Source organism: Parathielavia appendiculata (assembly GCF_033297405.1).
Source record: "Parathielavia appendiculata strain CBS 731.68 unplaced genomic scaffold N657scaffold_1, whole genome shotgun sequence".
Classification (NCBI taxonomy): Eukaryota; Fungi; Ascomycota; class Sordariomycetes; order Sordariales; family Chaetomiaceae; genus Parathielavia; species Parathielavia appendiculata.
Window position 1 is genome coordinate 465,261 of NW_026944220.1, and position 24,249 is coordinate 489,509.

At 56.5% G+C, this 24,249-nt stretch overlaps 7 protein-coding genes across 7 annotated transcripts; 3 read left to right on the forward strand and 4 right to left on the reverse strand.

The window, feature by feature from the left end:
• The first annotated feature begins 1,449 nt into the window (after positions 1-1,449).
• On the forward strand, positions 1,450-4,791 carry N657DRAFT_667510 (RNB-domain-containing protein). Its single transcript, XM_062795408.1, has 2 exons — positions 1,450-1,832; positions 1,898-4,791. The coding sequence occupies exons 1-2, from the start codon at positions 1,637-1,639 to the stop codon at positions 4,660-4,662; spliced, it is 2,961 nt and encodes a 986-aa protein (XP_062651961.1). The 5' UTR covers positions 1,450-1,636; the 3' UTR covers positions 4,663-4,791.
• Positions 4,792-6,926: 2,135 nt separating this feature from the next.
• On the reverse strand, positions 6,927-8,927 carry N657DRAFT_561878 (uncharacterized protein; the record flags this gene model as incomplete). Its single annotated transcript, XM_062788089.1, has 2 exons — positions 6,927-8,540; positions 8,601-8,927. The coding sequence occupies 2 exons, from the start codon at positions 8,925-8,927 to the stop codon at positions 6,927-6,929; spliced, it is 1,941 nt and encodes a 646-aa protein (XP_062651962.1).
• A 765-nt stretch (positions 8,928-9,692) lies between these two features.
• Positions 9,693-10,704, reverse strand: N657DRAFT_7396 (uncharacterized protein). Its single transcript, XM_062797522.1, has 2 exons — positions 9,935-10,704; positions 9,693-9,881 (listed from the first exon to the last, which is right to left on the reverse strand). Exons 1-2 carry the CDS (start codon positions 10,508-10,510, stop codon positions 9,819-9,821), a joined length of 639 nt encoding a protein of 212 aa, XP_062651963.1. The 5' UTR covers positions 10,511-10,704; the 3' UTR covers positions 9,693-9,818.
• A 2,342-nt stretch (positions 10,705-13,046) lies between these two features.
• Positions 13,047-14,086, forward strand: N657DRAFT_7412 (uncharacterized protein). Its single transcript, XM_062797523.1, has 4 exons — positions 13,047-13,252; positions 13,308-13,440; positions 13,508-13,712; positions 13,842-14,086. The coding sequence occupies exons 2-4, from the start codon at positions 13,367-13,369 to the stop codon at positions 14,049-14,051; spliced, it is 489 nt and encodes a 162-aa protein (XP_062651964.1). The 5' UTR covers positions 13,047-13,252; positions 13,308-13,366; the 3' UTR covers positions 14,052-14,086.
• A 1,541-nt stretch (positions 14,087-15,627) lies between these two features.
• N657DRAFT_638615 (HAD-like protein) lies at positions 15,628-17,368 on the reverse strand. The gene is made up of 5 exons (XM_062791627.1): positions 17,039-17,368; positions 16,768-16,978; positions 16,656-16,697; positions 16,510-16,577; positions 15,628-16,344 (listed from the first exon to the last, which is right to left on the reverse strand). The coding sequence occupies exons 2-5, from the start codon at positions 16,896-16,898 to the stop codon at positions 15,821-15,823; spliced, it is 765 nt and encodes a 254-aa protein (XP_062651965.1). The 5' UTR covers positions 16,899-16,978; positions 17,039-17,368; the 3' UTR covers positions 15,628-15,820.
• A 163-nt stretch (positions 17,369-17,531) lies between these two features.
• N657DRAFT_607301 (putative GTP binding protein) lies at positions 17,532-19,634 on the forward strand. Its single transcript, XM_062790241.1, has 2 exons — positions 17,532-17,632; positions 17,696-19,634. Exons 1-2 carry the CDS (start codon positions 17,605-17,607, stop codon positions 19,348-19,350), a joined length of 1,683 nt encoding a protein of 560 aa, XP_062651966.1. The 5' UTR covers positions 17,532-17,604; the 3' UTR covers positions 19,351-19,634.
• N657DRAFT_584917 (MAP kinase) lies at positions 19,615-24,242 on the reverse strand. Its single transcript, XM_062789772.1, has 2 exons — positions 20,612-24,242; positions 19,615-20,542 (listed from the first exon to the last, which is right to left on the reverse strand). Exons 1-2 carry the CDS (start codon positions 24,153-24,155, stop codon positions 19,995-19,997), a joined length of 4,092 nt encoding a protein of 1,363 aa, XP_062651967.1. The 5' UTR covers positions 24,156-24,242; the 3' UTR covers positions 19,615-19,994.
• Positions 24,243-24,249: the final 7 nt, after the last annotated feature.

Genomic DNA, 24,249 nt, shown 5'->3' on the forward strand with positions numbered 1-24,249 from the left:
GTGCTTTGCAAACCTCCCGAGATGCAACTATACCTGCAAGCCTTCGTCTCACGTCTGAGGCATCACGACAAGACGGGAAAGTGGGCGTCCCGTCCTAGCGTCGGCGGCGTGCAGCTTTGGAATGTCGCACGAGGAATCTGACCGTCAAGTACTGTGCCTTCAAGATGCATAATTCGCTTGCGCATCACCCTTTTCCCATTTTGTTGGGCTTGGCTCTGGCAAGTCCTTTGGGACATCTACCGTTAGGACACGGCGCAGTTCATGATGACCCTGATCCGGTGTTTTCCGCTCTGGGAGCGAGCCAACTTGAACTCGGGGCTCTGGGATGAGGCCTGCATCGTGGTTCTGAGGTGACACTGTGATTGCGCAGGTCCTCCTTACTCACCACACTGGACAAACGACGAGAGGCATTTCTTATCAAGAGGCACTTCCTGTCTCATTCACAGGCGAACCAAAACTATTTTTGGTGTTTCACAGATTCAAGGAGAGGATGAGGCCATCGGACTGAAATCCGACGGACGCTCGAGAGGATTACACGGCTCCGTCTCTAACCAAGACCTGTCTGCAGAAGCGAGAATGGAATGGCAATCTGGCAAAATGGGCCGGTTGAATCTTGCGCAGATCATACGAGCAGCGTGTGTGCTCACATTGCAGTACGCTCTAGCTATACAAGCTCTGGATTCATTCCGGGAGTGGGGATTTTTCCTCAGCTTACCTGCTCGTTAAATGTCGACTCACAACCTCTTGTTGTAAGACAGTGAGGAGCAGTTTGATGCCAGTGGCGCCAACTGCATGCTGCCGCCCAAGGACTGTCCGTGGGCAGCCACAACGAAGTAGGGTATCTCAACTGCAGTCGCGCCAGCACCGCAAAGAAACCGACTCAATCAGCGATTGAAGATCGACCCAGGTGGCACAGAGAGCCTGTAGACTACAGCGTATCCTCGGTGGAAGGTAAGAACATATGTATACCTCATATGCGTGCCACATTCCAGTTTGTTCAGTTGAGTCCATTAAAGTCCCTGTCATCGTCAAAGAAACAGAACGCTGGCTTATGAGGACCGGCCTGGCAGCTTACTGTCAACGTTCCATATCCGGGCTTTGGGTGTCGGGTCTTGAGTTTCGGGTCTTGAGTTTGATCAGGATTCCGCGCTGTTATTCGTAGCGTGTTGATGATGGCTTGAAGACCTCTTCTTGATACTTGATGCGCGATGTTCGCCGCTAGCGCACTTCTCATCCAATGTCGCCTAACTCTGATGTCTGGAGCATGGAGTGGGAGGGTGGTAAGGTAGGTTTGAGATACCAAGCCCTGCGCTTATTTTATGCCGGCAATGGCGCGGTGTTTGTTATCGATAAATGTTGGCTTAGCGCCAGCCACACGGTGATTCGTCAGAGAGACGCCGTCATCGCGTTTTCAAGCATTAGCAATCACTCACTCCGATCGAAATGCAAAAAACCGTGATGCTGGAGCATCACAAACTTGCGACTGCTTTCTTTGATTCGGAAAACTCTGGGCCAGACCATTAACGATGCGATCAAGGTATTGAGAGCATTCGAAGTAGCGAAAATATCACGTTACTCCGAAACCGACATCTACCCTTCTTATCCAGCCAGTAAACCGCGCCGTTTGGTTCAGAAAATGGCTAGTCTCAAGCGGTCTCTCGACTCGGATCCCTTCTCGGCCAATATTTCGAGCAAAGTCTATGTGAGATCGACAAAGAGTGGGAAGGTCCAAAAGATTGTTCGCGAGGTCTACCTCCGCCAGGACATCCCCTGCTCCTCTAGGTTATGCCAGACCTGCATCAAAACCGCCCCCAGAGATGCCGCGGGCCGACGTGAGCATGCCAAAATTACACGTCCTTTCTGGCTCCAACAGGATGAAGCGCTGACTTTGGCACAGCTACTACGTTTGTCCTCTCGGAAGCACCCGCCGGCACCAGTGTCTTCCCGCAGGGCCACTACCTGGTACCCGACACCAATGCCTTCCTGACTGCCATGGATCTTTTTGAGCAAAGCGCCGCCTTTTACGACGTCATCGTGCTTCAAGTCGTTCTTGAGGAAGTGCGCAACCGGTCGCTGCCGCTCTACAATCGCCTCATCGGACTTACCAAGAGCGAGGACAAGCGCTTTTACGTCTTCTTCAACGAGTTCCGTCTCGAGACTCACGTCGCCCGCCAGGAAGGCGAATCCGTCAACGATCGGAATGACCGTGCCGTCCGCAAGGCTGTCGCCTGGTACGGCCAGCACCTGGCCAGAACCAAGGCGAAGACGGTGCCGGCTGTCGTCATGCTGAGTAACGATCGAGACAACCTACGCAAGGCGAAGCAGGAAGGTATTTCGGCGTGCTCACTGGCCGAATACGTCAAACAGCTCAGGGACGGCGACAGGCTCCTCGACATGATCCCTGAGTCCGGAGACCAAGGGATTGTCAAGGAAAAGCGCCCCGGCGAGCCCCTTTACCCGGAATACTTCACCATGTCCAAGATGATGACGGGCGTCAAGAATGGTCTTCTTCACCAGGGTATCTTCAACGTCTCACCGTACAACTATCTGGAGGGCTCCATCAGGGTGCCGGCGTTCCCCAAGCCGCTCCTGATTCTAGGGAGGGAAAACATCAACCGCGCTATTGACGGAGACCTGGTCGTTGTGGAGGTGCTACCCAAGGACCAGTGGAAAGAGCCTTCGACTCAAGTGATTGAGGAAGATACCATCACCAAAAACGAGAACCCGGATGCCGAAGAGACGGCCGACCTTGTCTCGGAGAAGGAGCGCAAGGCGTTGCAGGAGGAGGTGAAGCGGACCCATAACAAGACGACCGAAGGCCATGCCCAACCGACAGCGAAGGTCGTCGGCGTAGTCAAGCGGAATTGGCGCCAATATGTTGGGCATATCGATCAATCATCGGTGAGCCAGTCAACCCAGCAGGGACGCAAGCAGGATACCGTGTTTGTGATTCCGATGGACAAGAAGATCCCAAAAATTCGATTACGGACGCGCCAAGTGGCCGAGCTTGTCGGAAAGCGGATTCTTGTTGCCATCGATGCCTGGGATCGCGGCTCCCGGCATCCCATCGGCCACTTCGTTCGGTGCTTGGGCGAGTTGGAAACCAAGGCTGCCGAGACGGAAGCCTTGCTCCTCGAGTACGACGTCCAGTACCGGCCTTTCCCCAAGACGGTCCTTGACTGTCTGCCCAAGGAGGGCCACGACTGGAGAGTACCCGAGAATATGGACGATCCGGGGTGGAGGGACAGAGAAGATCTCCGCGGCCTCCTCATCTGCAGTATCGACCCGATTGGCTGCCAGGATATCGACGACGCTCTTCATTCCCGGCCGCTTCCCAACGGCAACATCGAGGTTGGCGTACACATCGCCGACGTGTCCCACTTCGTCAAACCCAACAACGCCATGGATACCGAGGCCAGCATTCGCGGCACTACCGTGTACATGGTGGACAAGCGTATCGATATGCTTCCGATGCTCTTGGGTACGGATCTGTGCTCGCTCAAGCCCTACGTTGAGCGCTACGCCTTCTCCGTCCTATGGGAGATGACAACAGATGCCGACATTGTGAACGTGAGGTTCACCAAGTCAGTCATCAAATCTCGGGAAGCGTTCAGCTACGAACAGGCACAGCTAAGGGTAGACGATCAATCGCAGCAGGATGAGCTCACCAAAAGCATCCGGACCCTACTTGCCTTGTCAAGGAAGTTGAAGCAGAAGCGGCTTGACGCGGGTGCTTTGAGTCTGTCCTCGCCCGAGGTAAAGGTGCAGATGGAATCCGAGACATCCGACCCTATCGACGTCAAGACCAAGGAGCTCCTCGACACCATGTCCCTGGTCGAAGAGTTCATGCTTCTCGCCAACGTCAGCGTGGCTCGCAAGATCTACGAGGCCTTCCCCCAGACAGCAATCCTCCGTCGCCACGGAGCGCCTCCCAAGACCAACTTTGACGAACTCGCCAACCAGCTCCGCGTCAAGCGCGGCCTCAACCTGAGCGTCGAATCATCGCGCGCCCTCGCCGACAGCCTGGACGCGTGCGTCGACCCCAAAGAGCCCTTCTTCAACACGCTCGCCCGCATCATGGCCACCCGCTGCATGATGGCGGCCGAGTACTTTTGCTCGGGCACGCAAGCGTACCCCGAGTTCCGCCACTACGGCCTCGCCTCGGAAATCTACACGCACTTCACCTCGCCCATCCGGCGGTACGCCGACCTGGTCGCCCACCGCCAACTGGCCGCCGCGATTGGGTACGAGGCGGTGCACCCGAGCGTGCGCAGCCGCGGCAAGCTCGAGGCCGTGTGCAAGAACATCAACGTGCGGCACCGCAACGCGCAGCTCGCGGGCCGCGCCAGCATCGCGTATTATGTCGGCCAGGCGCTCCGCGGCAAGGCCGCCGAGGAGGACGGGTTCGTGCTTAAGATTTTTAGCAATGGATTCGTCGTGCTCGTGCCGCGTTTTGGTATCGAGGCGCTCATCCGGCTGCGCGACCTGGGTGATCCGGAGCCGGCGGCCGAGTACGACGCCGAGACGTACACCCTGAAAACGAGCGGCAGCCGCGAGCTGACGGTCGAGCTGTTCCAAAAGGTGCGGGTCAAGGTGACGGATCAGAAGGACGAGGCGACGGGGAAGAGGGGGGTCAAGATGGAGCTCTTGAGCGTCTACTGAGTTTTTCTCGGTTGGGCGAGACACTTTCCGTTGTTGTTATTTGGTTTGCTGTTGATAGGGTTTAGCCATCTAAGTGTTTGTGATGCTTCTGTCGAGCCAAGATGGGAATGGAAGCTTTGATACTCCTCGTCCTGCGCTGTCCGTTGTGAGATTGAATCAAATACCTCTTCAATTGGATGGCAGGTCTGTGTTCTGGTTGGAATGGATGAGCTCCGTCCAGCTTTACACAGGGTAGGTATCTGTACAATACACATTGTATTGTACTTGTTCGCCTGGCGATCAGATATCATCCCTTTTGCGCCTGAACTGCCTAGTTAGGGAATCCCAAGCCTGGATCCAGCTTGTCTCAGATAGATTGAGGCTTCTTTCAGCATGTTATCATCATGCCATATATGGAGACACTGGCAACATAGTGTATTTAGCCGGATTGCGAACCATGTCAGTTTATATATGAGGCCCGGGAATGGAAAGAAGGGACAGGGCGATCATCCATCCCTTGGACTGAAATGAAACGTGCATCGAGCGGGACGGGCCGAACGGCGAGGCAGCCCTAAACTGAAGTCTATCCCAAGTCGTGTTACCCAGGGAGTCATGACGACTTGCTTGCACCGCCAGGAGTCATAATTTTCCGGCAACCACCGTCGCTTTTTACTGTTAGGCTGTGGCAGTGTTTGGTTGTGTTGTGTTGACGTCTCTCATGCAAAAGTCTCGCCGGAACGCTTACCCCCTTACAAAGCAATGATAATATCTCCATTCCATTCTGGTCAATTATGTTGATTCGTAGGCGAGGCTTCCATGCACAGGCTGTTACGATCTCGCCGCAGGCAGAGTGATTCTGCCGTCGAGATTCCCAGAGAACCATTAGAGGGGGAAGGCCACAAAAAGGAAAACGAAACAGGCCCGCACAAATAAAACTATCGCAGAGCTACAGAAGGGAAGTAACCTACACATACAGTGCCTTGCCAGACGCAGAAGGCCCCTCACTTTCCCATTTGTGTTTGTTTCCCGCAACGGCTTGGTACCACGGCGACATTGTAAACTCTCCTGTGAGAAGACGGAGGGTGATGTAGCACAGCACCAGGGGCATAGCCCAAGGCATATTGGCATGGTGTAAGATAGACACGTCAGATCTTCGTGCTATTGTACGTAGGGAGGTCGGGTATGAAGAGGTAAGTGATTTGACAGATAGGGCGGGCTGGCAAAATAACAGAGGGAACCCAAGAGCACAATCATCTCGCCACTCCAACAGTGGCTTTGTAACAACGATATGACATACGATATATATATAACGTTATATATATAGTTATATATACGGTATAACTCTGGAAGCCCAGATGCTTTGGGATGCCTCACACAGTCAAGCTCCCCATCGACCTCTGGGTTCTCTTATCCGACTCCAAAACGTAAAACACGTTAGAATGCGATTCCCTTTCCACATGGCGGGTATGAACAATTTCAAGACAAAGGTCCCCGCCCTCTTCCAGCCTGAGCCGAAAAGCCGTACACATCCTGTTTCCTAAGTCCTCCTCCTCCTTCACCCTGCGAGCCATCAACGTTCCCTATTGTTTGCCCAACTCCGCCCGCTTGATGACGCCCCGGCGCGTTTAAACCGCCCTCCCAGCCCATGACGCCGGTAGATATTTGCAGGCCAGAAAGTTGGAGGTGATGTGGAAGGGGAGAATGACCGAGGATCTTCTTTCTATCCAACAGTACAATGTTGATGTTGCTCCCTTTCCATTCTCGGTTCCACCGCTTTCTGTATGCTTGCAGAGTGGTATATCCCAAAAGATGAACCCATTCCAGCAGCAAGGGTGAGAACCGGAGCTGATGGGAAAAAAAGCTAGGGAAAAAGACAAACCTCCAGAATTTCCTCTTTGTGTCCGTGTATCATTACATTAAACGCGAAAAAAAAAGAGAAAGGAGAAGTATGCTCTTCGTCTTTGCGTTGCTCGAGGTATGTTGCTGATGCGCTTTTTCGCCGGAAACCGTAGCCACGTGTATAAGCTCGGGGAAACAGGTGAGACGTACATATCAAACGAAATGTAGAAATAAAGACTGAGAGAGCGTTTGGAATATCTCGACGTGTGATCAAACAATCCGGATCGGTCTGCAACATTGCGAGACCTCTTCGCGTAGAAGGGACAAAGGAAAATGTTGGTACACTGCAGCGCCCTGGGGAGTTGTGGGGAGGATGCGTTTGGTTTTGGTGGTCGATCGATTCGAACAACCAGGGAAACGGATCCTCAGCCGGATCCCGTAGGTTTTCATGACTTATTCGTGTTGAAATCCTGAGGAGTGATGTTCTGGGCAAACTGAAACTGCTTCGATGTTGGGGCCGCCACGGGGGATGACCGGGCCGAGGACTCGACTGGATACGAGTCGGGGAAGTGGTACTCGGCATGTCCCAAACTCGTGCCAAAGAAGCCGGTATAGGCCGGCCCCATCGCGGGCGGGAACGACGGCGTAACCGGCTGACTGGCTACGTAGCCCGGCAGATGGGGTGCCATCGAGAACTCCACCTCGGATCCGCCGTGGCTGCAGAGGCTCGGTGTCGGCAACGGCTCGTCTTGCGGCGCATAGTTCCAGGCATGGTCGAGCGAACTTGGGAAGTGGGCGTCCGGGAAGCCAATGGGAAAGTTTGGCGTGCTCGGAGGGGACGTGACGGTGCGATCGGCGTTGTACAGGGGAAGTCCGCTTACCGGCCCCAGAGAGCCAAAGGCGAAGCCCTGTTCATCGTCCGAAGGGCTTGTTCCCACTGCGCAATCCTCTAAACCCGCCCCAATTACACCCTCCGGGCCCAAGGAGGGCATGGCATTATTCAGAGGTGCTATGCTTGGAGTTTGTGACTCCTGCAAACTCTGAAGCAGCGCCTCCTTGTTCCGATCCATGGCAAACGGCGACCGCGGCCCGCCCGATGCCATAAACGACTTCTGGACACGGCTGTAGAGGCTTGTTGCCGAAGAAATCCGTCTGAGGGGGCTCACCGTATCGGCCCGCCTCGGCACCTCAATGCCGGTCTTGGGACCTCCGGGGCCGCCCCTTAGCGACAGCAGTCCGAGGGGCGCCGGTCGCCTGCTCTTCCGGCGACCGGCAATATCGGCCGGCGGAGGAGGGGACTTGAATCGCAAGTTCGATACGGTCGAGGGCGAGTCGGGCATCGAAAGCGGGGACACGATATCGGACTGTGAAAGGCTCTCCATCGATTCCTGGTGCCTCAGCAATTGGCTGTTGACGTTGATTGAAGCGTTTGGAGCCACCATCTCGGAGGGAAACTGAGGGGCCGAGGGAGTAGCATAATAGTCGTGCTCCGTAAACGGACTGAATGCGCCTGTGTCGCTGATACCCATACCGTTGTGGGGGGCGAACGCATCCAAGGTCGGACGCGTCATATCGTCCGCGGCACTTCCGTCTGCAAGATGGAAAGGGAAGGCTGTTGATGGTTGCTGGAACCCATCTTCATCCTGCCTCGCCCCGAAACCATCCATCATGGGCCCGGAAGCCAGCAACCCTGCCGCTTCCTTGGTTGACCGGCCGAAGTGGCCATAGTCGACATGGACGAAACCATCACTGTCGGAACTGGTTGGGCTCTCACAAGATGGTACGACTGGCGAAGAGGACTGAGTGGCGCCGTCGATTGGCTCGCTTTTGATCAGGACAGCGTCCCTTGATCCAACAGCATCGTCGTCTCGCCCGAACGCGTCCGTGGATGAGCTCCAGGGTTGCCTCTGGTTGGCAGGCTCGTAGTCGCTGTCGGCGTTGTGGTCCTGATCGCCCGTTGACTTGGTTTCCGAAGCCGCTCGTTCCCTCGCCTGCTGCGCCTCGAACTCGGCCGTCTTTTTCATCTGCTTCTCCTTTGCCCGGCGATTCTGGAACCAGTTCTGTCACGGAAAGGCGTTAGCACAGGGCACCCCGCCTGGCAGCATCCTCACGAAACCCACGTTTATCCTCGGCACCTCGACACCCATCTGCTCAGCCAATTCGCGCTTGGTACTACTGCTCGGCTTCTGGTTCTTTGCGAACTCGCGTTCCAACAGCTCCACCTCATCCTTCGCCAATCTTGGCTTGGGCTCCGCCGGCTTTGAGGGCTGCATGCTTCCCTGGCCCATCAATGCCGCCGCGCGATGCTGCTGTTGGTAGTATGCCATCAGAGGGTTCCAGTACGGATACTGGGCGTTTTGGGGTTGCCCCTGTTGCTGGACCGCGAAAGGCTGCACGGCCATGCCAGGAAAGCGGCGGCGGAAAGGGTCCAAGTAGTCCATGTCCATCGTGGCAGTCGGGAGTGCTGAAGCGGCCTTGTCGTGAGGGCACACTGTCTCGACCCGCGGCGCGTCTCGATGTCAGTTGCAATATACTGATATTTGGATGTGTCCCGCTCGACACTTGAGATGCGGGAGCCGACAGCGTCGTGTTATGTCGTGGGTGTGCCCCGAAGGAATGACTGAGGGTGAGGCAGATTGAGAGGACGGCAGCCGGCTAACACGTAGGGACGCGAGATATTCGGGGAGGGGATGTTGATGAGATCTAAAGAGCGTGTGGGCCTAACTCAGGATCACCAAGCCAAGAAGTAGACTAAGATGAGATGGGGGCCGGGTTCCTGCCGGGGGTCTAAACCGGTTAAAGAATGAGTGGTGAGTGAAGTGTCCGGGAGCAAGGACGGCGGGGGATTCGAAGAGGGGGGGAAAGGAGTGTTGCTTGAAGAGATGGATGGTGAGGCGGCAGAGGGCGAGATGCAAGTGAGCGCAGACAGGGCCTCTCTTCCCGTCCTCGTCTGTCTCTGCTCTGCTGTATTCTCCTTTCACGATAGGGCAGGGGGGCGGGGGGGCCGGCGAGACAGCGGGTGGGTGTGGAGAGGCTGCTGTTGCTGCACAGCACAGGGCTCCCCATCTCGCACAACTTGTAATCCATTGTGCTGCCGCCCGCAGCTCGTCGCCGTGAGAGCAGGGAATGCCGAGTGGAGGTGTGCTTGGGCAAGGGGTTGTCATGTGCCAAGGGCCCAGGCGGGCGGGAAAGAAAAGACCAGGGAGCCTAGCAGGATACTTCCAGGTACGGAGGACGGCTGGGCACGTTGGGTACCTCAGCTGAACTGCAGGTGGGGAGGTTGTGGGGTGATGATTGAATCCCGGCATCTTGGAGGCTCAAGGCATATCTCTATAGCGTCAGAGGATCATCAAAAAGTTAGAGGACCAGGCGCCGCGATCTAGAGAGCCCCTACCAACAACCTGTATAGCGGAGTTAGGTACACAGAGCCCTTTGACGCGTTGAGGCCACAAACCGTCTGTTTTGTATGGAGAAGCTGGCTCTGGCTGCCCCCGCATTTGGGCTGATCCGGGCGAGCTCCCCGCCTCGACATCGGACCAGGGACTGGATACGGAGATGCAGCACGGCCTATAGGGCACAAGATCCGGTCCCTTGTGTTTCTGTCCCGACCTGCAGAACTTGCAGAAGCAGGGCGAGAGCCGGCCGGAGTGTGTGGGAGCCGAGGCCGGAAACACCGTCGGTCTCTCGGAGTCAGAACTCGAGAGACACCCGCCTGCGCCTGATGATGACGGGTTTGAGTTGCTGGCTGCAGGGACCTCATGGACAAGCTGAAACGCATGCCAGGGGCAAAAAGAAAGCATTTTGCTTCACCTATCCGAGCCTTGGGCTGCGGGCTGGATCGAGACCCGTTGACGACGGTGTACACTGCACGTAACACGTGGAGAAGCCAATTGGAAACAAGATTCGTCCTGAATATTTTCAGAGGCTTTAGAAGCCTTGTTTGGTCACTGTGCCCGCACAGTAAACAGTGCCGCAACTTTCTGAGGTGACAGCGCAGATCTTTTGAAGGCTTGGGCGCCGGTTCTTGCATTCCTTGCTATGCCTAGTAACTTACCGTAACGTTACCGTGTATTACCAATCAAGATAGAGGCCACTTCGGAAGTTCAAGTTGCAAGGTACAGGCCGGCTCGGCTTCTTGCTGCTGTCAGGTGGAGTGATTGTGGAGAGCGACTGGAAAGGGGTGTCGTTTGTGTCGCGGCTTCAATGTCATCGCTGTCCAATCCCAGTGCAGGAGTGACCACTGTCTTCTGGCGTAACAATCGAGATCATCGCAGCGGCCGTCCCAGCAAAAGGGAGTGCATATGAATATGGCTGGAATGCCGCCCGCAGCCTTCCAAGCTCTCTCCGCTTGCTGCGGCTGCCCCGATTCCATTGTCAGTGAATTTCTTGACTGTGTCTAACGTTACTGTGAGTACTGTCATATTTAACCAGCTTTTGCCTTGGGGAATGGAGCTCGGCCCGATGCACCATGGATGACTGCGGGCTGCTCACGGCAAATGGAGCTTGACAGCGGTGGAGTGTCCCGGCCGACTGGCAACATTGGTGCTTCCATCCACTCGGACAGTCACGATCAGTTCATCAGTGGCAAAACCACAGGAAGAAAATGTCCGACGAACCTCCACTGTGCAGGAAGGTAAGTTAGGTGTTGGATCCTTCAAGTGTATTGTCGAGATTGTACTCCGTCCCTCCGTACGCTAGCTCATCGTCGGCCACCAGTGTCTGGACTCTCTGCCTGTCTGTGGCTTCATCTCCCGACTGGCGGGTCTTTGACATTCTTTTGTGGGTCTCCTCGCTTACCGCCGCGTCTGATTCGTGCAGACCGAGGACAAGCAACAACATTCCACGAGCCAACTGATGAATAAGGCTTGCTGTTCTTGCTTGATGTCTTGAAAGTCTTTGTCTAGGATCTGTACGGATCCGTACTGACGGGACCTTTACACTCCATACCAAAAACATTCAAACACCAATCCCGAGGTCTGTGTTGGCGTCCTTCGCTCGACGGGAGAACAGCGGACATGTTTCTCCTTGGGGAAGTGGTCCGTGGGTTTCTAAACCTGCAATCCACGAGAACCTAGGGCAGAGTTTAACTCGGTGGTTTCACTTCTTTCAGAATCACAGGACCAGGTCATAAAGTAGCACAACATTTGCAGTGCTATGCTGCTATTTATGGGCCCTGCTCCCACTGCAACCTCTGCACACCTGCAGCAGGAAGGGGTCCGTCCCGTACAGATGCGGCTTTGATTGGGCATCGAAGGTGGTGCCAGCGCACAGGTTCGACAGCTGCTGCATTCGACTGCTGATGAGGAGCTTACCCGATCGCACACGGACCTGCACACAGCAGCTGCGGTGATGGGGCTCAAGCCTTGGGCGCAACGTCGGCAAAGACGGAAGTTTCTTGGCTTAGATGTTCCGCGCGGGCGTGCCGTGGCATACTGATGCTTTGCAGCAGAATGTGCGGAACTTTCTGTCTGAACGTACACATCCCAGCCGCAACCAGACGGTGAGGTCCATCCTCCTAGTGTCACTCACTGAGCGCACGACCAGCTGGCCGCGGGGCGGAAACAGATCCCTGGCGGGCCAAACAACCTCAGAATGCGGGCGCGAACTGCCCCAATCAACTCGGACCAGGCACCGACATCATGATCATTCTTCCAGCTTGCTGTGGTTCGCCAGCAACAGGTGGAATTCAATACAGGCACCAAGCCAATGAATGAGTGGGAACTGTCACAATCCCAGCCGCTGATCACCTCACTACACAGTACCGCTTAACAGGGTCGATCTGCCGATCCGCCCAACCTTTGAGGATTTGGAGTGATATTATCACCCGGTATGTCATTGAGGACAGCGATGGGCACAATGCTTTAAATAAGGTCGTTGACTCTGACGGCTTCTTAAAGACGCGCTCGCCCGCAACTGGTCACGGAATGAGGCTCGCTCGACTCCACAGCACGTGTTGGTCCCGGCCAGTGCGTTCATTGGACAGCGTACGACCCTTTTAAACTCGGAACCATCGGGTGTCGAGGTCCGGCGAGACAAGAAGTACCCGTACCAACCGTAGGTACCTCCGCAGCTAAGAGATGCGACGGTCGCCCTCCTCAAGGTAGTCCGTATGCCGTCTTCGATCAGCTGGTTGGAATACACTTGCAAAGGACCTCTCCCCCGCACCGACACCGGCGGAAGAAGCTGGTTGGCCTCCAAGCGCCTGGAGAGTACCTACGCCCATCAAAGCTTGTGCTGCTAACACTCCCGCGTGCAGGAGACCCCATCGTCCTCTCACGCTGTACAGTACACAGAGGATCATTTTACACGTCCTTCAGGTATTTTCCCACCGTATTCCAGTATTCTTCTTCTTCGTTACAACTCGGGATGTCACTTGGTCAGTGACCGCGCGCCAAATCCTCTCCACAGAAGGCTCTTCCACAGGGGAACGAGAGAACTGCTTTCCGGGCCCACCGGGCCACGTGTTGGAAGGTCGGCCTGCCCTGCCATTGATCCCTGCTCCTCGACTTGCAGCCCGGTGTGCCGTGAACCGCCGGCGGCGCAGGACGGTACCTCGAGGTACAACACTCTCAAGGCACAAGTCCCCGCCGGTCTCTTCTTGATAAGGGAACCCGACAGGACCTAGCATCCCTATCATCGTACTGCGTACTTGCAGCGGATAGCAGTCGGGATTGTTGGGCGACTTGCGCATAGCAGCTTGCCGTTGTTCCACAAAGCACGGTGAAAGCAGCAACAGCAGCAGCGAGATCGATAACGTACCCTCTAGCGGACGGTACGAGCATCATCCCCCTGCTCTGTACAGTATGGTATGTACTGACAACGCCGAGCCGCTTGTCCCACAAGACAATCTCGGGTTGGGACGTCTTCGGGACCGGAAGTCAAGCCGATGGCAGATATCATGGCGTGGGGGAGCAATCTGACGTTCCCATCACTCTCACTCTATCCGTACTCTACCCGGATGTGAGCCTCATCGGAGCCCAACCCAACGCTTCGACAAGTTTGGAGAAGAACTCACCTTGAAAACGAGTCCAACAAGCTGGTTGGCGAAACGCCTTCAACGACCGCACAACCCTCATGTCTCTGGTTCCTGCAGCGGGACTCTCGGACAGCATCTGCAATTGTTCGCTCGGGAGTTGGGACCAAGCTTGCTGTGCAAGGGGATTGGATCCGAGAGCGAACATCGAACTGCCCTGTCCTTGGAGCACTACTTTACCAGTAATTACATTACTGTGGTACGGATACAGCTTGTGTCTTTTTTGCGCTAATCTCGCTTCGGGTTTTCTTTGCCGCTTCTGGTTCTCGCCCTAACCGCGTCCGTACCACTCCCGAGGCTGAAGTGTGGCTGATCGGTTCTGTCCTAGGTTCGGAGCCGAAATAGTGAAGAGGAAACGGCTTTCAATGATCGGCGGCATTCTCCAGCTCTCACGGTCGGTTGTCGAGTCAGGCCGGGATGTCAAGGAGCCCCTGACAGACCGTCTCTTTCACGACTCAGATGTGTTTGCGCGCAGCAACAGAATCGTGAACTGGGCCGCTGGGGGTTCATGTTACCCAGATCGCCGACCAATTTGTGATGCCGGGAGATGACTTCTGCAAGCGTCCGTATGCTCCCAGACGGGACGCGACTCTTATGAACACCGCAGTTAGGTCTCACAGTCGGAGCCCCCAGCTGTGCGTCTCGGGGTCTCTGGAGCCGCGCTGCAACTGACCGTTTCCTCATTTCCTTGCCTACTTTTCCCGACGCAGCTTGCCGGCATTCGCATGAGTAAGACAGCCAGCTGTACGGAGTATCTTGGACGCTCTCCGCCATCAAGCCTGGTGTCAGAGTGTGTCCGTCAAAATCCGATCCTGATTTCACCTCCTAGGTGCCGCCACCATGTGTGTATGCGAGCCGGTGCTCTCGAACATAGCTACGTTTACAAACAACCGCGCACCCGTACAGCTCGTCATCGCTGATTGTAAGACAATCACGGACTCGCCGGGGCTGTCTTCGAACAAGACACCATCGCTGTCTCAAACACAGGCAGCAAGTTCAGTGAGAAGGAACTTCAACTGCACCCGTTAGATCACTGATCAGCCCAAGATCCAGCCCCCAGGCGATGGACCAGCCAACCCAGCCTCACCTGAAGGGTCTCTCCCACGCGGACAGACCGGTGCTCGCCACCTCGTTCCGTGATAGTCGGCACGCATGATGAAGGCGCGGCAGCGGCGTCGTCGTCAAGCAAGAATGGCCTGGGCGGGATGTGGCTTTGCCGCCGTTGGTCTTCGGGACGGGCCTGGACCGTTCTCGAAATTCTCTTTGTGTGTTTCGGATACTAGTCAAGTCTCCCGTGATGCCTGAAATGCCCGAGTCAGGCATGAAGCGAGACGGTGGCAGGCATGGCTCGAGAATCAACTCCGCAAAAACTGGCAGGACCGCTCGTCCACAATGTCAAGCAAGGAAATGGGCCTTTCCCCAAGGCCCTCTTCCGGGTCCAGAATCGAAACATACATATACCTAGCATCACAGCTTGGTAACTAAAACTAACTAATGCGGGCGGATACAAAACCACCTTAGAGGGCGACGATCGGCGGCCAGGGGGGCAGGGGAACGGCTGGTTCACTTTCATCAGCACCAGCAAAACTGGCGGTGATGTCCAGTTCGACGCCACGAACTCTCTGTTTGGATTCGAGTCTCATCTCAACGGGCTTGGCCCGCTCCGCTCCGCATTCCTGCCCCTCGTTTCCAGCCAGATGGGACGACTTTTTTGCCGTCGGGTGGGCCCCCCCTTCAGAAAAGAGATCGTGGAGTTCCAGGCCTTCTTTCCATGGGTCCTTCGTGCGTTGGGGCCTTTCTGTCAGGCTGAGACTCGGTCTTGGCTGATACATTCGTTGCATTGCGTGTGGCGAACAAAAAACAGTCAAAAACTGTTTCGCGGACGGGAGACTTCTTCAAGTGGCATGTGCGAGGCGAGGCATGTGTGCTCGTAACCAAGGGCCGAGACATTGGACACGGAGCTGGAGTGTGTCTCTGCGATGGGGCGACGGCGGATGACCGTTACATGACCTCGCACACCGGGCGACTTCCCAAGAACGGACGGGGACGGAGTACAGCGAGGTGGATTTGGGTCGACTCGCTCTGGCAGATTTCATTGTCGTCAACTCATTGCGGATCAATTAGAGCCGGTTTTGCTATGCCATCACCCACAATGCTTTGACCGGACGACGAGACGGGGCTAACTCTGAAATTTCGTCTGTCCAACCCAAATAACCAAGTCTATGTGAAGTACAACGGCGAGTGCCCGGCGGCCCTCCCCTTCCCCCCTCCAGCGAAGCTCCCCATCTCCTTTATCCCAACCCTTCTCTACACCCCGCTCACATCATTGTCACCCACCAACGCATCCCTAATTTCCAACGTCACCCTCCCCTGTTGGTGTTGGTCCTCCGCCCCCTGCACCAACCGGACCGAAGCCAGATCCCGGACGACCCAGTCGGGCCCGGCGCTCAGCACCTGCTCGGCCGTGTGGCTGGTGACGACGGCGAGCACCTTGCAACCGGCGGCCTTACCGGCGCGAATCCCCGCGGGGCTGTCCTCGAGCACCAGCACACTCTTGTCGGCGCCGCGCAGGCCGAGGCGCTCGCGCCCGAGCAGGTAGCAGGACGGATCCGGCTTGCCGTGGGCGACCGACTCGGCCGTGACGAGGTGTGGCGGGGCAGGGAGGTCGAGGACGTCAAGCCAGCCGGTTACGAGGGGAAGCGTCCCCGAGGTGACGATGGTCCAGGGTGCGGACCGGGCAATGAGGTCCTGGAGGAGGGACCTCGCGCCGGGGATCTCGACGGCGTCGGCGCCGTGCAGCTTGGGGAGGAGTCCCTCCATATACTTGACGTCTGTTGCATTCCGTTCCGTCAGTTTGTTCGCCAAAAAGGGGGCCTACAGTTTGGGTGGGCAAGACAGGTGAGCGGCTCTGCCGGGACAGCAGCCATCCACCCCCTTTCCAACATGATATTTGGCAGTCATGGTTTCTGGTACACTGCGCTGTTGGATTTGCTCACATTCCCAGTTTGCCTTTTCTGGGGCCAGAAGCCCGAGCGTGTCTATGGTTCTTCGCCCGTGAGAAGTCCTAGATCCGCCAGGTCAGCACTCTCCTCATCAAATGAAACCAGTGCAGCTGAATTGGCCCCGTGGTGGGTGCACTCACTGGAGGATCACTGCCGGGTCGACTCCTATTTCCTTGCCGATCCTGTTTGACTCCCGAGGCGGTTAGCCAGGCCGTGGAAGGGGCCCAAGAAAGAAGGTCAGAGTGGACCCACGTTTCCCAGTGCTTGATGACTGCATTAGTCGAGTCGATGATAGTGCCGTCCATGTCGAACAGCAGGCCGTCGAAGGTGATGGTCTTGGGTGGCGCCGAGAAGGGCGATACTGCCGGTTCCGTGCTTCCCATCTTCGGGGGCCTGTGATGCGGTCCAAGTGGGATGAGATGTTTCTGGCGATGCCCGAGTTCAGTTCAAGAGAGCGGGATTTCTCTTCGACGTCAATACGAACAGTTAAGCACAATATCTTAGGGCAGTTGTATGGTTTCACCTAGTGAGCATGTAGAGCTATGAAGACTTGAATACTTCAGAGAGTAAGAGGAGTTGAATACTTGTCAAAGCAACAGGCGAGTTCGGGTTATGGACTCAACGCCGGCAGATCGGGTCGGGATGTTGTCGGAATGTCCTCTAGCAGAAAGCCAGACCACGGATCTAACCAAATGAGTAACTCCGCCGCGGTATACAATTCCAATCCCTAACCCTTTGATTTTCTAACCGCACCCGTTTGCGCAGGAGTACGGATCCGTAAAGTAACTTGGGCCATTCTTGAAGCAAGATATGATGTCCATTCGGCCCGTTGCTGGATCCTTGGAGCCGAAGGACCGTGGAGTTGCTCGGCGAAATCGGTGATCAAAAGTGGGGTGTATTTCTATCCTTGGCGCCGCGGATGAGGGGCGATGTGTGGGTTCCTCAAGCTGATAAGCACTATCGGGGCGGTGAGCACTGGCACAAAGGTTTCTGCTGCAGAAAACTGCCATTTTGATCGTAGCTCCAGGTAAGGTATGTCCTGGTGCCAATACACACTCTACACCGAGAGGGAACCGCAAGTTCATAACGATGGCCGGGTCAATAAACAAGCCAAAAAGTCAGTCAACAATCTTGCATCTGCCTGTACCTTTTAAATTTCTGATACTAATAAAAACACCAGAGCCCAAGTCCAAGCGGACACCGGTCCGGCTGCGGCACAAGATCGAAAAGGCGTCGGCCGCGAAGCAGCGCAAGGCGAGGAAGCTGGCCAAGAAAAACCCGGAATGGCGGAGCAAGCTGAAGAAAGACCCGGGTATCCCCAACCTGTTTCCCTACAAGGAGAAGCTGTTGCAACAAATCGAGCAGACCCGTGTCCGGAAACAAGAGGAGCTGCAACGCCGCCGCGAGCTAGCCAAGGCTGCCAACTGGGCCCAGCCCGACAAGAATGAGGATGAGGAGCACATGGACGAGGATGGAATTGCCGATGAGTCTCTGGAGGGAGAGGACATGGACGACGCCATGGACGAGGACGCCAGCGACATTGACGAATCCAACCCGCTAGCCGCCCTCGTCGCCAGCGCCAGGAAGGCCGCCGAGCAGTACGAAAAGGAGTTGCAGAGCGGCAACGAGATGGATGATGACGAGGACGATGACGATAATAGTGAGGGCGAGGGCGAGGGAGGTGTCATTGAGGTCCAGGGCGGCGCTTCGTCCCGCAAGGCCTACGACAAAGTGTTCAAACAGGTGGTTGAGCAGGCCGATGTCATCCTGTACGTCCTGGACGCGCGCGATCCCGAAGGCACACGGTCCCGCGATGTCGAGCGGGCCGTCATGGCCGCTGCCGGCGGCGGAAAGAGGCTCATCTTGATCCTCAACAAGGTCGACCTGATCCCGCCGCCCGTCCTGCGCGGCTGGCTCGCCCACCTGCGCCGCTACTTCCCTACTCTCCCACTGCGGGCGTCCAACCCGGCACCCAACGCCCACACATTCAATCACCGCGACATCACGGTGCAGAGCACCAGCGCCGCTCTCTTCCGCGCCCTCAAGTCGTACGCCGCCTCGCGCAACCTCAAGCGCGCCATCTCGGTCGGTGTCATCGGCTACCCCAACGTCGGCAAGTCGAGTGTCATCAACGCCCTCCTCTCCCGCCTGGGCGGGAGCACCCGCAGCCAGCGCGCCGCCTGTCCCGCCGGCGCCGAAGCCGGCGTGACGACCTCCATCCGCGCCGTCAAGATCGACAACCGCCTCACGCTGCTCGACTCCCCGGGCATTGTCTTCCCCTCCACCACCGGCTCATCCTCCTCCACATCCACCACCACCTTCATCCCCAAGAACCCGACCGAAGCGCACGCCCACCTGGTCCTGCTCAACGCCGTCCCGCCCAAGCAGATCGACGACCCCGTCCCGGCCGTGAGCCTGCTCCTCCGGCGACTGTCCGCCACGCCCGACCTGATGGACCGCATGGCCAAGGTCTACGACTTGCCGCCGCTGCTGTCCGACCCCCAGAGCGGTGACCCGACCATGGACTTCTTAATCCAGGTCGCCCGCAAACGCGGCAGGCTGGGCCGCGGCGGCGTGCCCAACATTGCCGCCGCCGCCATGACCGTCGTGACGGACTGGCGGGACGGGAGGATACAGGGCTGGATTGAGCCGCCCGTCTTGCCCGTGGCTGGCGTTACTGCTGTGAAGGGGGCGACGACCAAGATTGCGGATGAGGAGGTCATGGCAGATCAGAAGGAGATTGTTACCGAGTGGGCCAAGGAGTTCAAGTTGGAGGGGTTGTGGGGAGGTGATGAAGGGGCGGCGGATGAGGGGAATGAGATGGAGATGCAATGATTAGGTAGCTGCAGCTTCCCGAGAAGGGGCTATGGTGTTGGGAGACCAGCCTGATGTCGAAGTGCCCCCAGTCTTACTCGAGGCGTTCTGGCGTCAACAATGGGGAATATCATAGGGACAGTTGATAAATTTGATTCCAGATTCGGATGGTGAACATACGCGACAGCGTTACTCTGAATTCATGTTGTTCCTTCCCATATACAAGCACGATTCGAACAGACACGCCGCTTGTCACACACCGCATCCACACTAAATAGGTATGTCCCATGTCTGGCAGCTATCACAGTGGAAGGAGGGCTATTTGCGTGGGTAGGTAGGCACCTGTCAAGTTCTCTTTCTCCAGAAAAGGGTATCGATCTCTTTACGCAACACATCGGCTCTGAAACATGGGAGACGGAAAAATACTAAGCTAGGTACTGGAACGGTAATAGATAGAAGACCGAATGTGCCAGAAAAAAGGCAAGAAGCTTATTGAGGAAAAGAATAAGAGAAAAACGTAGTAGTGATAGATAATCAAGCCCCGAGCCCCGGGTTATAAAAACAAAATCGCCAACACCTAGCTAGCCCTCCCCAAAGCCGACGACGCCAAACGCACACACACCTGTCAGGAGCCACCTAGTTTGCATCAAGCATTTATTATATATTCAAGACCCATCCCCACCAAAAGCACCCCGCATAGACGACGTCGCAGTGTTGGGCGTGTTCTGCATCGAGCCACTGGCATCGCTGCTCGGCGTGGCCGGCTCGACAACGCGATTTCTAATAGTCATTATCCACTCGTGCTGCAGCAGCTCGACGGCCGTGTCGCGCTTCTTGGAGTCCCTGACGAAGCAGCGCTTCAAGAAGTCGATCCCTTGTGGGCTGAGCTGGTCCGGCGACGGCAGCTGCGGCGGGTTGCCCTGCGCGATGTTGTACATGATGGCCCACTCGTTGTCGAGGTTCGCCCACGGCCGGCGGCCCGTCGCCATCTCGAGGATGACGCACCCCAGCGACCAGATGTCGACGGCGCCAAAGTGGCCCGGGTTCTCGCCTTTGATCACCTCGGGGGACATGTACATGGGCGTGCCCGTCATGGACCGGTTGGGCTTGGTGCTGGCGAGGTCGTTCACCAGCGTGCGGCCCTGCCGGGCGATGAGCTTGGCGGCGCCAAAGTCGACGTATTTGATGATGCCGTTGTGATCGAGGAGAATGTCTGCGACGCAGTTAGCATACTGAGTTTTCCCTTTTCGGATTAGGAATTAAGGGAGGAAAAGATGCTTACTCTCTGGTTTGATGTCGCGGTGGGCAATCTTTAGCTCGTGTAGGTAGGCCAGACCCTCCAGGAGCTGCAGTGCGTACACCATGATGACCTGTTCATCCTCGATCCGGCCGTGTTCCAGCAAATTGGCCAGCGAGCCGCCAGAACAGAACTCCATGAACATGTAGACGCGGTCTCGATGGACCTCAATGCCGTAATACGACACGACATTGGGGTGGTCCACCGTCTCCAACACACGCATCTCGTCCCTGATCTGCCCGGCGATGTTGGGGATCAATTTGGGATCCTGTAGGCGGATCTCCTTCACGGCCATCAGCTGGCCCGTGTCGAGGTTCATGGCGGCGTAGACGTTTCCGAACGTGCCGCCGCCGACAAAATGGCCCTGCTGCCACCTCATGGTGAAGTTGGTTGCTGTAGAAGACAGCCACGCAAGCGAGCGGTCCACCTCGTTGGAGATTTCCAGAACCCGGCCCATAGCCGAGCGCTCCAGGAGGATTTGTCTCCTGTACTCGTCGATCTTGGCCAACTCTTCGAGACGGTGTTCTTCGACGTATTTGGCAGCAGTTTGGTCATCCACGCCCTGTCCCTTGTTGAACCGTTTCAGCTGCACCATGAGGGCCTCCATCCGTAGCTTCTCGGCCTGTGCGGCGACACTGGACCTGGCGCCCATGATGTCGAAGTGCGAGATCAAGAGCGCCATGCAACCGGCCACCTTTGCCCGCAGCTTGGCGTATTCGTCATCACCAAGGGCCAAAATGTGCCTTCCCCTCGTCATCACCATGGCGAACTCAAGGGCTTGCACCGCCCAGCGGAACGTTTTGCGGTCCGAGGAGATGCAATCGTCGCAGATAAAGCTCACCCAATCGAGCGCGAGCTTGGTGAGCTTCATGTTGTTCATGGTCCGCCTGTTGTTGTCCATGTACAATAGCGAACGCTGGCCAAACTCGGTGGCAAAGATGAAGCACGTCTGGATCAGTTCCTGGCAGTTGAGGCCCCGGGTTTGCCGCCGGATGGTTTCGACGCTGTCCATGAACGCGTTTGACAGCTTGAAGCCAACCTTGCGAATCTCCATGAGCCGGACGTTTACTTTTTGTAGGCTGGACCTCTGCTCCACGATGAGGTCAATGGGCATGTCTACGGCGTCCAGGAAGGCCTTCCGAGCGTTCACCAGCCGCGCTTGTGAGCCGCCCGCTATGAGCCTCATATGCCCGAGCTTGATGTCCAGCGGCTCGTCTCGCACCGCAAGATGGAGCTTTGCTCCAAACCAGGCGGGAGGGTCCTCGGCCCTGATGATGAGGATGTAGGGATCCGATGGGTCTTCGGTGATCGTTTCGTACGAGAAAGTGCTCATCAGCAGCTGGATGTCGGAACCGCGGCCATGTAAGCTGGGGGACGCAATCATGAGGACGCCCGCATGCTCCGGACTTCCGGTTAAGACCTGGAAATGGCCCGACTCAACCAGACGGTCGAAGAGTTCTTGAAGCTTGTCCGGACCGAAGGCAACGGTGAAATCACACGCATTTTCGTAATTGTCGCTGAGCATCCTTGAGAACCTCTGCAGCATGCGTTGCCGCACGCGGACGGAATCAAGGATCTGCTTGTATCGCTTGGTCATCTCCGAGACACTCTCCTTGGGTCTCCTCTGCAGCTCCTTTTCGAAGGTTTGGCTGAGTCGGTTGAACGCCTTGTAAGTTAGGGAGCTGAACTGCTCCGCAACCTCGACGTCTCCGTGCGTTAGATGGCTTCCGATTTCGTTACCAAATTCCCATTCTTGGAAGAGCAACTCGGCTTCTTTGAAGGTGTTTTTGTTTCCGCTCAGCTTCCAATTCAGCATCTTGAAGTAGTACTTCAGTGCATCTAGGATGACGCGGTCAAAGTCTTCGTCGATGCACGGCGGCAAGTCCCAGCCGGGCTCGGGCTGAGAGATAGCCATGTACTCTGACTTAATCTTGATGGCCAACTTGAGCAGGACCTGGAACTGAGAGATCATCTGCTCTTGCATCATGGGATTCTGCTGCGCCGACTCCTTCATCTTCTTGGCATAGGCCAGCCGAACCTTGATAATCTCTTCGATGAGGCGAGAGGGGAAGCAAATAAGCGTGAGCAGCTCCTCTATGTAGGGTGGCAGGTGGCGTTTCTGGAAGGCATCGGCGTTCATGATCAGAGTGTCCTTGGCCTTGGTGATGACCATGGAGATGCTGTCCAACATGCTCTTCTTCCTAAGATTCTTTCCGTCGCCGCCGCCGTTGTCATCGTGCAGCGACTTCAGACCCTCTTCTTTCATTAACCGGTCCAAGAAGGACGTTTCGTCACTGAGCCGGCCCGAGGTTTCCTTAAATCTTTGAAAGTCCAGATCGTCGTTCCCGACCCATTTCTTCAAGATAGACAACTCTGTATTGATCATTTCGTTGACGTTGTGCCAAGCGACGACGGCCTCGCACGTCTCTCGGTAGGCATCGTATGTGGAAGGCTTGAGCGCTGCGATCAGTGCGGTGTTGGAGGGGTAAAGACCTTCGATCTTTTCAATCTTTGCGATAGCGTCGCGGACCTGTTCGATTGGGGGCTTGCCGGCTTCGCTCTCGCCGGCAATGGAAAAGTTAATGACTTCGTCAATGGAGCGGTCGACGGAGGCCCGCGCCTCCTCAATCATCCTTCGCTGAACGGGCAGGTGTCTTCCGCAGACACGAGCGCGTATTCCCAGCCAGAGCTCGGCCTTGTGGGCGCTCTTGCCAAAGTCCTCGTCGGCGGATCCGATGAGACGCTTCTTCTCCTGCCGCACCACATCGCCAGTGAGTACGGCCTCGAGCATGCCGTGCCACTCGAGCCGCTCGCGGCTGTGGGCATCTTTCAAATCCTCCTCGGTGATCTGGCTCCCCTCGGTATTGACGAACATGATGTGTGCGTCGTCATAGCTGTCAAAGGGTCCTTCGGAGGAGGGTGTCTCGCCCTCCGAGTCCGAGTCGTATTGCTGTTCCGAGGAGCCATATGTGTCAAAGTAATCGCCATAGTTGTCTTGCTGGCGCAACCTCCGTACGTATTCTCGTTCCTGAGCGCGAAATGTAGAGGTTCCTACCGCCCGCGGCCGCGAGGCGTCTTTGATATGGAGTCCGCCGTTGCTGGTAAAAGAGGACGTCCCGGGCTGGTTGGGTCTCCGTTGCGTGTAGGGTTGGTAGGTGTTGGAAGGGGTCCTGACAGGGCCAGTGGGACGTTGGGAACGCGGTGCTGGCCCGTTGGAATATGAGGAAGGTTCGGCGGTGGCACGCTGGTGGGTGCCGGCGCTATTTGCTGAGTTGCCGGGCGGGTGCTGCTGCACAACGGCGGGATGTGCCGCCTCGACGTATCGGCCGAGCGACCCAAAATTATCTTGCTGGTCCATCACATGGGTGTTCAGATGTAGCTCCCCCACGGAGCCCGAGGACGCCGAGTTATCCGAGTCAGACATGACGGGCACAGGGCGGTAGCCGTTCTTGAGCTTGTCTGGCCGGGCATGGCCGTCATCGTCGGGTTGTGAGAAGCGCAAGTTGCGGGGCGAGGGTTCGGTTGCCATCCGGTCGACAAACAGATAAATGGACGCGCGGTCTTAGCAATCCCTAAAGTAGGGCCGACGGAGCAAGTTCAGCACGGTCGGGGGGCGCGGGGGG